Below are 14,008 nucleotides of genomic sequence, written 5' to 3'. Positions count from 1 at the left end.
ATTTTCCAAAAAAAAAAAAAATAAATAAATTTTATATTTTCTATTATTAAAAATGTACTTTTATTAAATTTGTTTATGTTATTTTTTACATTTATATATAAACTTTTATAAAAAAAAATTACCTTTTTTTGATTGTTTTTTTATTCTATTTTTTCTTTTCTTTAATATTTCTGAATACATCAATATATTGCTGTTCAGTAGAAAATATCTTTGTGCCGCCGGTATAATATTTTTTTCATATTAGATATTGTTAATCTCTAAATACATGAAAAAATTAGACATGAAATAAAAAAAAAAAAAAATCTACAATTTTTTCAAAATTAAAGATATTTACTTATTTTAATATATATATATATATACTGATAATATATTTTAATGTTTAAAATAAGTCAACTACTAAACATTTTATCAATATGCTGAAAAGTACAACAAAAACTGATAGCACAAAGCGAGATCAAGTAAAATAATTTTTAATTTGTTCTTTTTTTAAATATGTACCTAATTATTTTTTTTTTATATAATTTTACATATATTTTTTAAGTACATTAATTTTTTTTTTTGCTTTACAGAATAGGAAATTATTACAAAAAAAATTATCGAAAGATTCTGTTACATCTACGAAATTTTGTGTAAAAATAAAAATGAATTAATCAAAAATTTAATAAGATTTGCTATATGAATACTTATTAAATTTTATTAGATAAATTATTTATGTATAAGTTATTTTACTTTTTATTATAATGCTTTATGATTATTTTTTACAATGGAATAATAAAATTATATATATATTTTTATATTTATTTTCATATTTTACAGGATTCTTCTGAAGAAAGAGAAGCTGGATCAAATACTAGCAGCAACGTTAGTGTAAAAATATTGGAAAAATTAAATAATACAAGAAATTTGACTGCTAATAATACGGATTCATTTATTTGTGACCTAAAAAAATCTTCTAACGTCAATTACAAAAAATTCAGTAAAAATAATTCACAAAGGTTAAATAATACTAACGTATTAGATAAAGTTGATAGTACAAATTCATTCATTGTAATTCCAGGAAAAACTAAAGAAAGCGACAAGCATTCAGATGAAAGTAATATTTCTAATAAGTTAAACAGTAACAAAATTGAAGGAGACATTCATAATCAGGAGAATATTATAAATATAGAAGAATCAAGTATCAATAACGATATTTTAAATATTGAAAAAAATAATAACAAAAAATTAAGCAAAGAGCTAAATATATCGAATGATTATACAAAAAGTATACCCTATACAACTACATTTAAAGACAATTTAACAAAAGACGAAAATAATATATATTATAATCTTGACAATAATCCATATTTTTATTCATATAACAATCCTAAATATTTTACCAACAATTTTAATTCTCATAAATCTGATTACTTAAGTTCTTATCCTAACAATAACCTTAATTCATATATTGGAAATAGCTCCCATATTGATAAAATTTTGAATTCTTATGCCAATAATAGTCTTAATTCTTATTCAAATAATAATTTGAATTATTACACTAGTAACAACTTAAATTCACATTCAAATAAAAATATCATCATTAATCCAAAATTAAACAGTACTTTGCCATATTTAAATAATTTCGAGTATAATAGTAAAAGACTAAATACAATTAATACATCTTTGGATGAAAATTGTAATCTTAATATAGCAGATGAAATGGATTTTATAAATATGTATAGTAGTCCTACTTCTATAGGTAGTAACAATTCAAATATACATGATTCTACCCATTACATGGATGATAACACATATATAAATGATAATAATTATACTAATAATACTCACCATAATATATCATCAGAAACTGTTAATTATAATAATAATATCGAGAGAAACATTTATAATAATAATGTAAGTTCGAATTCATATTTTACTAATACGGGAAAAAGTATTAATGGCAAAATAGAGGAAACTTCGAATTGCATTGATCATAAATATAGTAATTTTGTAGATCAATCTTTAGTAAATAATGATATTTTTAAATTAAATGCAATTAGGGAAAATGAGGCAGTTATAAATGATGTTTCAATTTCTGAAAAAATTAGCTCTCATACCGATTATTCAAGAGCAAAACACAGTTCTCACACTATAGATAAACGAATAGTTCATGAAGGATTTGATACAATTAAAGTTCCAAAATATCGAGAAGTGGAAGTTATCGAAAAAATTGTAGAAGTTCCAGTGGTTCACAAAGTTAATAAATATATAAATAAATACGAAATTAAAGAAGTTGAAAAAGTTGTAAAGAAGCCGATAAATAAATATGTAGAAACAAAAATAGAAGTTCCTGAATTGCATTTTCAAGATAAAATAGTTGAAGTTCCAGAATTGCACGAGGTTGTAAAAATAGTTGAAAAACCAGAAATAAGAGAAAGAATAATATACAAGAATAAAATTGAGACAAAAATAATACCAAAGTATATTGAAGTTCCCGTAGTAAAAATAGTTAACAAGTATGAGGAATATGATGATATAGGAGAAGTTATAAAAACTGTACCAGTAAAAAAGATTGTAGAGATACCAAATGAAGTAATAAAACAAGTTAAAATTCCAATAAAAAAAATAATAGAAAAACCTAATTATGTACCTATAATTAAATATCGTGACGTCCCTATAGAGAAAATAAGATATGTTCCTAAAATACAAACAGTTGAATTAGTAAAAACTATACCTAAAATAATAGATATACCAGTTCCAGTAAAAGTACCGAAAATAAAAATTATAGATAAGCCATATTACATAAATAAATATATTGATAAACCTGTTGTTGTACCTGTTTCAAAGAAAATTAAGCCAATATATAAATATGAAGGTAAAAAAATAATAGAAGTACCTATCCACAAACCATATATTGTAACTCATGATACCGTTATTTCAAGGAATATTGAAAATAGCATGAATACTGGTAGATGTTCAATATATACAAAAAAGTTAGATCTTGATTCTCTTAGTCCTATGAAAAGAGATGAATTGTTTAACATTGTAAATAAAAATAACTTTAATTTGCAAAGATCGATAAGTGTGGATAATATTTTCAATAATCATAGTTTTAGAAATAATGACTTAATTGATAATATAAATGTAAATGGGAATAAAGAGAATAATAAAAATTTATTTAACATGTTTTCGAAAGTGGATTATAATGAAGATCAACAATTTTTAAATAAAAACAATTTAAACTGTTTAAGATTTTCGAGAAGCTTAAATAACAATATCGATATAAATAGAACCGGTTTTAACTCTATAAAAAATAACAGTTATTTAAATAATACAGTAAAATATAATAATATATTTTATTCAAATGAAATGAATGATCCCAGTAATGTGGAAAAATTGATTTGTAATAACATTGGTTTACCTAGAGATTATAATTCAATTAATCCATTAGTTAATAATATCCAGGAGTCAGGGCAAGTTTCTCCCATAGATCCCAAATATAATTTGAATTTTCAAAAAAATGTAAATAGATATAGCTCACCATTTTCAAAAAACAATCGAAATAGTAATGCACATATGAATGACATAAACAATTTAGATTCCTCGTATTATTTTGCAAATAGTAATGGTATTTCAAATATGAATAAATTTCAAAACCAAATTAATAGTAATGCGAATATATTTGATGACCAAAGTTTAAATGGATACAAATCGAAGTTTTTTTCAAATAATCCTTATAAAGATTGTGGAAATTCTAACAATTTAACTAATTTTCGTAATACTAATAATATCAGTTTCATGAGGTCAAGAAGTCCTAGCGTGTGTTCTGCTGATGGAATCAGTGCTTATGTTGTTGAATATGTTGGTGACCAAAATAAAGGATTCAATGATACCTCTTTCTCTAAAGGATTAAATAATAATTTTGCTGATGAAATTGGCAGCAATTATTCTTTTAGCGGAACATTAACTAATAAGATGAACGAACAATTTATGAATAAATAAAATATATTATATGAAAACAATTGGCAATTATAGTAATACTCAAATTTACATTTCACGTAAAATTAACAAAAAAATTATTCATAAGTTATACATTTGATTATAATTTAATTAAATATTTTTTTAAATCGTTTCAGAATTAACATAATCTTAAAAAAAGTGTTACACATAATAAAATTTGTAGCTTATTAAGACAGTACATGGATATAAATTTTAACTTACTGATATTTGCTTTTATTTTCTAGTAATATGAAATAACCTTTTGTTAATAATAAAATATAAAACTATATAAAAAAAAAAAAAAATTAGTAATGAAACCAAAAAATTCTTTTATTTTTAAGAGAAAAAAGTGCCTAAACAAAAATTTTAAAGATTTAATTAAAAAATGTAAAGGAAAAAAATTAAAATATAAAATAATATAAAACTATATCTTTAAATACTTTGATTATTTTAAATGCATTTTTATTTTAAAGAAATGAAAGATATTTCAGAAGTTTACAATATTTGAAGATATACATATTTTAAGTAATGAAATAGAATATACTCTCAGACAGTTGAACAAAAATATTCAAATTATGTCATAATAACAAAAATTCTTAAATTTTTTTTTATAATTTTTAGAAAGTTTTCTCAATATATTATTTTTTCTTTTTTTTTATGTCATACTTACTAATGTTTTTTGTTTATAGTTTTTACTTTTTCTATTTTTTACATGATATAATTTTTATTTATTCATATTAAGAACTTAATATCCTATCATTCAATTATATATGCTTGTAATTGGTATGTTCTATATTATTTTTTTATTATAAATTTTAAATATTTTTTAGGTATATATTTTTGTTTATTATTATTTAAATTTCACAATAATTTACATGCACTAAAAACTTGGATTCTTAAAAATTTTTACTCAAAAAAAAAAAAAAAAAAAAAAAATAATAAATAAAAAAATGAATCTATATTTTAAAAAAATAAGATTTTTTTAGTGGTAAAAAATTATATAAAATAAAATATCTTTAAATATTTGAAAAATATATAATTATAAATAGAAAAATACTCAATGAAATTAAATGACATATTTTTAAATTTATGAAATTTAATAAACAAAAAAGAGCAAATAACATTTTATATACATGCATTAGTTTTATTTTTTTTAAATAAAATGAATATAAGTTTTTTGTTTTTATCTATAGTTATCTTGTGCTGTACACATGCGTTTTGTTTTAGGCAACATGAAAGTGGTATAGTTTATTATTCATTTCTATAATATTCTTTCAATTTTATCTTTATAAATATTATTTATAATAAAAATAGAAAAGCTACAAAAATATATAATGTTAAAATTAAATAATAATATAATTATATACTTATTTACTTAAAATTTAAAGAAATAAATAAGAACAAATTGCATACATTTTTTTTATATATATAATATTATGAAACTTTTTTTTATCATTTTAGCAATTTTTTTTTTTGGATTCGTTCAAAATGAAAAAAAAAAACTATCTAGCAGGAGGAGGTTAAGGCCGTTACATGTTGTTAGTACTTACAAAGAATTATTAAGCAAATTAAATAATGAACATAAAGGTCCTTATGTGATATCTCTTTATCATAGTACTCTATGTACATACTGCAGCAAAATTACAAATTTTTTAGAAATGAACAAAGATAATGTAATTACTAAAAAGTATGAAAATGGTAAATTAGAAGATATATCAAAAGTTAATAAACCAATAGTTGTTTTATTAAAGAATATAAATGTAGAAAATTCAATTGAAAAAAGCCCATTTTTTGATGAGTTAAGAATAAAAGGAAGGAGATGTCAAGTACCAGCACTAGAAATAGGTGATTTTATTATGTTCGAATCAGATGATATAATTAAGTTACTTAAATTTTTAATAAATAAAATAGAAAAAAAAAAAAAAAAAGAACAATAATAAAATATATAAAAAGTAATGAAGTATATGAGGTAAATTCAAGAAAAATGATTGGAAGATATTATAATAAATGAAGAAAAAGATAAAGTTTATATTAAAGTGTTAAAATATGGCAAATACGAATTTTATTAATATTAATAGAACAAATAAAAGTTATGTATTTTGGGATATTTGTAAGCACTTTTTGATTTAAAAATATGATGAGACTTATAATAATATATAGTATTATTAAAAGTGATTAAAAATCTTATATAATAATATAATGTTAGTATAATATAGATAACAGTAATATATGCAATATTTTAGAAATATATAAGGACTGCAATTTTAATTGTAAAAATAATGGAAAAAAAAAGTTGTATATCTTAGTAAATTTTTTGATGCAAGCTTTCAGAACAATTTCAAAATTTTTAATCTTTATTTAAAAATATGTATATTTTAGAAAATATTACTTATGCTAGCAAACATAAAACTCTTAATTTTTTTTTTATATAGAAAATATATTTTCATATGATAATAGAAAAAAAAATTAGTTGATTATAAAGTTCAAAACATAAGAAATTATAAAATACGACTGTAAAGGAGTTAATTTTTTGTATTAATAGTTATTTAATCAAAAATAATAATGAGTATAATTAATATTTAATTAATTAAAGTTTTTATCCTTTTAATATAATAAAATTTAATAAAAAAAAATTCATTTATGAATCTCTTTAATTTTTCTATATTATATTATGATCTCTAATTATAGTTAATAAAAAAAATATTATCAAACCTTTAAATTTGTATACTTCTTTTAATATTTATATCATTTTCATTATATTTTAACTTTTCAATTTATTATTTATATATTTTTTTGTTCTATAATTTATATATATAAATTTTTTTTTTATAAAAATATTAGTCACTTAACTTTTCTTTTAAAAAAGAACTTACATTAATTGTAATTAGATTCATCTTATATTTGTTTACTTAATTATTATATATATACTTTTTAATTTTAAAACTAGATACATATACACTAAAAAGTTTAAATGAAATTGATAAAAGATGTAACTAAGGTAAAATATATGTTATACTACAAAAATTGTAAAAACAAAAAAAAAAAAAAAACATAAATATTTAAAGTAAAAATTATTACTTGGAAAGAGTTACAAAAAATGGAAATAAGACAAGAGCAATTTAAAAATAAAAATTCAATTAATCGTAATTTACCATCCATACTTATCATTCGTTGTTCTTCTTTTATTGTAATTTGTTTTTTGTAAAATTTCATATTCTTTTTCAATTGCTTCTTTAGCTAACCAATTTATTTGATGTTTTCGTTTTTGGTTTTTCCCATGAATAATTACTTTGTCAAATGTATTATTAACTGGATTATAAACCTTTGTCTTTATGTTATATTTTTTACTTTTTTTTTCTTCTTGTATAATATTAGGTTTCCATTCACTTAGTATTTTACTTTGGCTTATTACAGGAATATTTGCTAAATCTACGTTTAGTTTTTTTTTTTTAGAAAATACCATATTATTATAAAAATTTTCAGATTCATTAGTTGTGTTTAAATTATTTGTATATAGCATTGAGCTATTATTTATATTATAGCTAAAAGGCATATAATTAAAATTTCTGTATTGATAATTATTATTTTCATATGTATTATATGGGTAGTTCACATACATATTATTGGAATTATAACTTGGTAAATTATTATATTCACCACTAAGTAAATTTTTTTGATTATGTAAAATATTATTTTCTTCATTTATAATACCTACATTTATATCATCAATAAATTTGCCACATTTTTTTTGATATTTTTCATCTACTTTACTCTCACTCTTGATTAAGCTTTTATTTTCAGTGATATATTTTTTTATGTTATCATCTTCAATTGCACCCTTTTCTAAACTGTTACAATTTTTTATATCTTCTTTTTTATCATTAACTTTTATTTCATTTTTGATTTCGCCTTTATTTACTCTTTCATTATTAGTTTTTTTTTCATTTATAGTTTTGCTTGCTATTTCGTCTTTATCATCTAGTTTTTTTTCATTTATAATTTCACTTATTTTTTTATTTTCATCTTTAATTTTTTTTAAAAGTTTCATTTCATTTTTATTTTCTCTAATTTTTTCTTCAGTTATGTTTTTGTAACTAGTTTCATCAATACTATTACTATAATTTTCGTTTATTATTTGATCCTTCTCTTCAATATTTACTTCGCTTTCTTCTTCACTTGAATAATACAAACCTAGCATATTTCCTAAATTTTGTTTTAATTGCGAATTATCATAATTTGAATGAACTAAAGAGTTATCACCTTCTTTATTTTTCAATTCACTTTTTTGTTCATTTTTTACTTCTTTTTCAAATTCATCTTTGCCTTTTTCTTCAATTTGTAAATTTAAAACATTCTTGTTATTTTTTATACTTTGGTCATATTTCATTTTTTTTATTTTTTTAATGATTCATTTAAGCAAAAATTATTTTCTAAATTTTTTTTAATTTTTTTCTAAATTTTTTATCAAAAATTTTTCTCTATTTTTTTTTTTTTTTTAATGAACATACATATTTTTTACTTTAATGTATTTGAAAATTTATTTTTATTGAAGTTAAAATGCTTTTAAAAATTATTATTTTTCTGATAATAAACATTTTCATTTACACAAAATGTAATTCATATATTTTAAAAAATAATTACTTCGAAAATTTGTTTTTTATAAATAACATAAATAGTTTTAATAATGGCAAAGAATATAAAATATTTCGTATAAAGAAGTTACTTTTAAAATCAAATAAAAAGAGGAAGAAAGAAAGTCTTAATAATTGTTTTCTTTTAAACAGAAAACATTGTGGAATTTTTTGGAAATATAAAACAAGGAAGAAGAATATTTTTTTAAGTAATTTTGATAGAGTTTTTAAGGAATCATTTAATGAGGATGATAAATTAAAGAAAAGTGAATTGATTTCCATTTTGGCTTGCATTTGCACAAATATAGTTATTGAATATTTAAAGATAAAGGAAGAAAAAAAAAATGAAAATTTTGAATATTCTTTTGATTACAGTGTTATGAACATACTAAAAATGGTTAATTTTGAATATGATGTTAATGAAGAAATTAAAAAAAGTAAGAAAAAAAGTTATAAAAAAACAAAAACAAAAAAAAATATTCCCACTTCAAAACTAGGTAAAGATTACTTTATAAATAGAGGTGAAACAGTGTATGAAGAATCGGAAGAATTAAATATAAATATTGATAATAAAAATTCAAAAGAGGAAAATGAGCAATTAGATAAATACATATATAAATTAGAAAATAACACAATGGAGATAAGTGAAATTAAACATTATATTGATTTATTTTTTGGTAAAAATACTTATAACAATGTATTTGTGAAATTTAATATAGATATAAATAAAATTTATGAAATACTGAATTCCGTTTTATTTGAAAAATCAAAGGAAAAGGAAAATGTGATACAGTTACAAAAGTTTGTTGATGAAGAAGAAAATAAACTATGTAAAAAAAAAATACATATAAGAAATGTTAATACATTTAGTAACTATTTAGATAAATTTAATTCTTTGGAGGAAAGTAAAAATATTAATGAAATAGAAAATATATTATATGATGATTATGCCCCAAAATCTTTTAAAACAGAAAAAAAAAAAAAAAATTCGAGAGCTGATAAAAAATCAAAATTACACAAAGATAAAAATAAAATGAATAGTAATCTTCAGAATATTGGAGTTAATGAAGAAGATGAAATTAATGATGAAAATGATGAAGATAATCAAGATAATGACCAGAATAATGATGAAAATGATGAAGATAATCAAGATAATGACCAGAATAATGATGAAAATGATGAAGATAATCAATATAATGACCAGAATAATGATGAAAATGATGAAGATAATCAAGATAATGACCAAAATAATGATGAAAATGATGAAGATAATCAATATAATGACCAGAATAATGATGAAAATGATTATGACAATCAAGATAACAATTATCAGAATAGTAATGACGAAGATATTAGGATCAATCAAAATAATAATTATCAAAGTAATGATAACAGAATTAATGGAATTAATAATGAAGATAAATTAAAGGAAGAAAATAACATTTATGAACATTTTAATCATAGAAATGATGAAAATAAAAACTTTTCTAATAGAAATTATTATGAACAACATGAAGAGAACCATGAAAATAAAAGAGAGTTTTTAAATAGCTTTTCATATGCATTAATTAAAAAAAATAATATAGAAAATGATGAGAATGAAGAGAAAAAGGAAGAAAAAAATAACATAATACTAATAAAATTTGTTTATGATAATATATATAAATGTGAATTTCGAACTGATATAGGAGTTATAGTATATGATTCAGGAAAACATACTTACACAGATAATATTGAAAGAAAAATGAAAAGTGTAAATATAGATTTTAAGTATTTAAATAAAGATATTATAAACATTGAAACTTTTATAAATGATGTAAATCTAGAAAAATTATCCACTTTACCATATAAAAAAAGATTTTATAAGAAACAAATTATAATTAAAGAAATCAATAAAAAAATTAATTGTAATAATTTATATAATGAGTATTTAAATAGTTTATTATGTATTTATTTAAAAATATGGGGTGATGATTTACATTTTTATGAACTAAAAAAGGTAGAAATAAAATTTTTTAACAAAGAAAAAAATGAATTAACAAATAACAAAAAGTGCAATTTTTTAAATAATTATAATGAAAAAAAAAACATTTTGATTGATAGTGATATGTACAATGAAATTATAAATACAAATCTAGATAAGGAGAAATACTTTTATAAGTTATTTGATGATACATTTTTAAATAATGATTATATTTCCTTTAATTTAAAATTATTTATCAATAATAAAAAGGAAATTAATAGCTATAATACTTTAATGAATACATTAAAAATGTATAATTCTAGTCTAAGTAAAAGTATACAATGCTATTTAAATACAATAAAAGAACATAACTTTTCTTTCATGTCTTCAAAAGAATTTTTAAAAAATTATATTTATAATGAAAATGATGAATTTTTTAATATGAAAAAAATTTTACAAAAATGTAAAATAGAAAGCAAATACTTTCATTTGTTTTTAAATTCAAAACAGGAAAGAAAAAATAAAAAAAAATTTAAATTATTTTGTTTTTATGAAATCCCTGTCATTAAAAAATTCTGTTTCCAGAGGAACAAAAAACACAACATATTTGAAAATAAGAAAAAAAATAAATTTCTTGGCGAAGTTAGAAATTATTCTGTACTTATTTATGCAAAAAAAAAAAATAAAAATAAAGTTGCTCATGAAAATGTTACTTATGATCCAGATGATGATGAGCTAGAAGATGAATTAACAACTTTTGAAAATATAAATAATATCTTAAATTTTCAAAAGGAAAAAAATGAAGTGACTGATAACGAAACATCAATAAATGATAATAAATTAGCAAACGAAGAAATAAATAAAAGAAAAGGGGAAAAAAATAATTTAAATGTAATAAATTCACCAAAAAATATTTATATAGAAAAAATGTTAGAAAAAAAAAAAAAAATGACCGATTTCTTAAATTTGGTCGAATTAAATGAAAATGTAAAAAAAGATATTACTGTTGTAAATTATGAGGAAGCTTTAAAACATTTTAAAGATGAATTAAGAAATAAACAAAAACGAAAAAAAAGAACTAATGAAACTAATAATGCTAATAGTGAAGATGAAAGTATCAATGAAATGAAAGATGAGGAAATTAACAAACGTATTCAGTTAATTTTAGAGAATAAAAATGGCAATATAATAAAAAATAAGGATGATGAAATACAAATTAATGATAGATTAAATATAGAAAAAGAAAAGATTGAAGATTTTTTTAAAGATATGAATATAGAAGTTAAATTAAGTAAAAAAACTTGCGTAGGTTGTGGTATCATGTTTCAATCAGATTATAAAAATAAGTTTGGGTTTTTGAAAAATCATATTTATGAAAAAGTTGTAAATACAGATTTAGATAAAAAAATATTATTACATGATATTTATAATGAAAATAAAGATAATCAAGATGGTCAAATAAATTACAAAAATAAATTGGATGAATTTTTTAGTCTTACAGGAGAAAATATTAATAATATTTTTGAAAATAATAAAGATAGTAACAATGATGAAATTGATATAAATAATAATAGAGAAGATGAAAATAGTTATTTATATGATTACAATAAAAATTCCACATTAACAAACAGTTATGAAAAAGAAGATAATGATGAAAATCGGTATATATGCGAAAGATGTTTTAATTTAAGGTATAAAAATAAAATATATGATAATTTAATAGTTAATTACACTAATAATAATGAAATTAGTGTGCATGATTTCGAAAAGTACGTTATAAATATTTTTAAAAAAAGGTGTTTTATTATATATATTGTTGACATATTAGATTTATATGTCTATTCCAATTTAAACAAATTGTATAATATTTATAAGAAAATCCACTATGACAAAAGCAAAGTTGAAGGATTTTATTTTTGTGTAAATAAAATAGATCTACTAAAGAATTATAAAGAATTTACTATTAAAAACTATATTTATAATTTTTTAAAAGGTAATAAAATAAATATATTATTTAAAAATATTTTTTTAGTAAGTGCAAAAACAGGATATAATGTAAAAAAACTAATATACACTGTGTACATAAGCAGCAGAAAAGTTTTTAAGAATAAAAAAAATAATAATAATGAGAAATTTGTTAAAAAAAATGAGAAAAATGAAAATGATATGAATGATTTAAAAGGGGAAAAATATAATTTTGAAAATTTATCAGGAAGTTATGATGAAGATGATAAGGAATACAATTTAAAAGATGATGAACATTCAAAAGATCTTATGAAGAAAGAAAACGTAAAAGATTATTACCTAAAAAATGTAAATATTTATATTGTTGGAAATGCTAATAGTGGTAAGTCATCATTAATAAATTATTTATTAAAAAATATTAAAAAAAAAGGAGATAAAAATTCCTTAATTAGCGATAGTATTATACCAGGTACAACCCTAAAAAACATAAAGATCAAATTAAACAAGAATTTAACAATCAATGATACTCCAGGAATAATATCAAACCATTCTATTTTATCGTACTTAAATTATGAAGAATTGAAATACGTAGTTTGCACTAATCTAAAAAAAAAAATACCATCTATGTATATAAATGAAAATGATTTTATTTTTGTTGGTGGTATTTTATATATTCATATTTTAAGTATTAAAAAATACTATTCAATTATTTCTTTTTTTATTTCTGGTAAAATACCAATAATAAAAAGAAAGAACTTTTCAAAGGATGCTAACCTTTTTCTTCGAGAAAAAATAGAAAGTGGATTTCTTTACCCTCCTTTTTCAGTTAAGAGATTTGATGAAATTAGTAATTTTAAAAAACATTATTTTAATATAAATAATACTACTAATAGTATCGATAATAGTAGTTATGATATACATATACAGGGTATGGGATATATTACATTTTATTCATTTCATAACATTGAGTTTAATTTGTATACATTAAAAAACGTTGATGTTGTTGGAAAAAATTCTTTAATGCCTTATCATAAAAAATATGGAAATTTAGATTTTTCCAAAAAAATGTTGTAACTTGAATAAGAACTATAAAATGGTTTACTTAATAAAATAAAAATAGTAGGTACGTCTAAGTAGTTGTGTAATGCTACATTTTTATTCCCTTTTTTTAATTTTTTTTTAAATGTATTAATAAAAATGTTTATTAATTTTTTTTCTCTTTTTTATTTCTTTTGATATATTATTACTTTAAAAATTTTTTTAAAAAATTTATATATAAACATTTTAAGATATACCAATATAAAAAAAAAAAAAATTATTAAAAAATGTAAATTTGAGCTAAACAGAAAAAATTGTATGGAATATAAGTTAATATTAATTAAATAAAACAAATATATATTTAATGTAAAAAAAAAATATATATATAAATGACATACAAAAATAAAAAATATATATATTTTATAAAAATGCT

At 19.4% G+C, this 14,008-nt stretch overlaps 4 protein-coding genes across 4 annotated transcripts; 3 read left to right on the top strand and 1 right to left on the bottom strand.

Moving 5' to 3' along the window:
* Window positions 1-413: 413 nt before the first annotated feature.
* IMC1f (inner membrane complex protein 1f, putative) lies at window positions 414-3,981 on the top strand (the record flags this gene model as incomplete). Its single annotated transcript, XM_028678268.1, has 3 exons — window positions 414-458; window positions 570-629; window positions 817-3,981. 3 exons carry the CDS (start codon window positions 414-416, stop codon window positions 3,979-3,981), a joined length of 3,270 nt encoding a protein of 1,089 aa, XP_028534574.1.
* A 1,159-nt stretch (window positions 3,982-5,140) lies between these two features.
* On the top strand, window positions 5,141-5,915 carry PRELSG_1246000 (conserved Plasmodium protein, unknown function; the record flags this gene model as incomplete). The annotated part of the gene is made up of 2 exons (XM_028678266.1): window positions 5,141-5,219; window positions 5,440-5,915. 2 exons carry the CDS (start codon window positions 5,141-5,143, stop codon window positions 5,913-5,915), a joined length of 555 nt encoding a protein of 184 aa, XP_028534573.1.
* Window positions 5,916-7,126: 1,211 nt separating this feature from the next.
* On the bottom strand, window positions 7,127-8,365 carry PRELSG_1245900 (conserved Plasmodium protein, unknown function; the record flags this gene model as incomplete). The annotated part of the gene is made up of 1 exon (XM_028678265.1): window positions 7,127-8,365. One exon carries the CDS (start codon window positions 8,363-8,365, stop codon window positions 7,127-7,129), a length of 1,239 nt encoding a protein of 412 aa, XP_028534572.1.
* A 170-nt stretch (window positions 8,366-8,535) lies between these two features.
* Window positions 8,536-13,611, top strand: PRELSG_1245800 (conserved Plasmodium protein, unknown function; the record flags this gene model as incomplete). Its single annotated transcript, XM_028678264.1, has 1 exon — window positions 8,536-13,611. One exon carries the CDS (start codon window positions 8,536-8,538, stop codon window positions 13,609-13,611), a length of 5,076 nt encoding a protein of 1,691 aa, XP_028534571.1.
* Between the last annotated feature and the right edge of the window lie 397 nt (window positions 13,612-14,008).

The sequence above is a fragment of the Plasmodium relictum genome (genome assembly GCF_900005765.1).
Source record: "Plasmodium relictum strain SGS1 genome assembly, chromosome: 12".
Lineage (NCBI taxonomy): Eukaryota > Apicomplexa > Aconoidasida > Haemosporida > Plasmodiidae > Plasmodium > Plasmodium relictum.
Note: the sequence above shows the minus strand (reverse complement) of the source record. Positions and strands in the feature narration are given on the sequence as shown.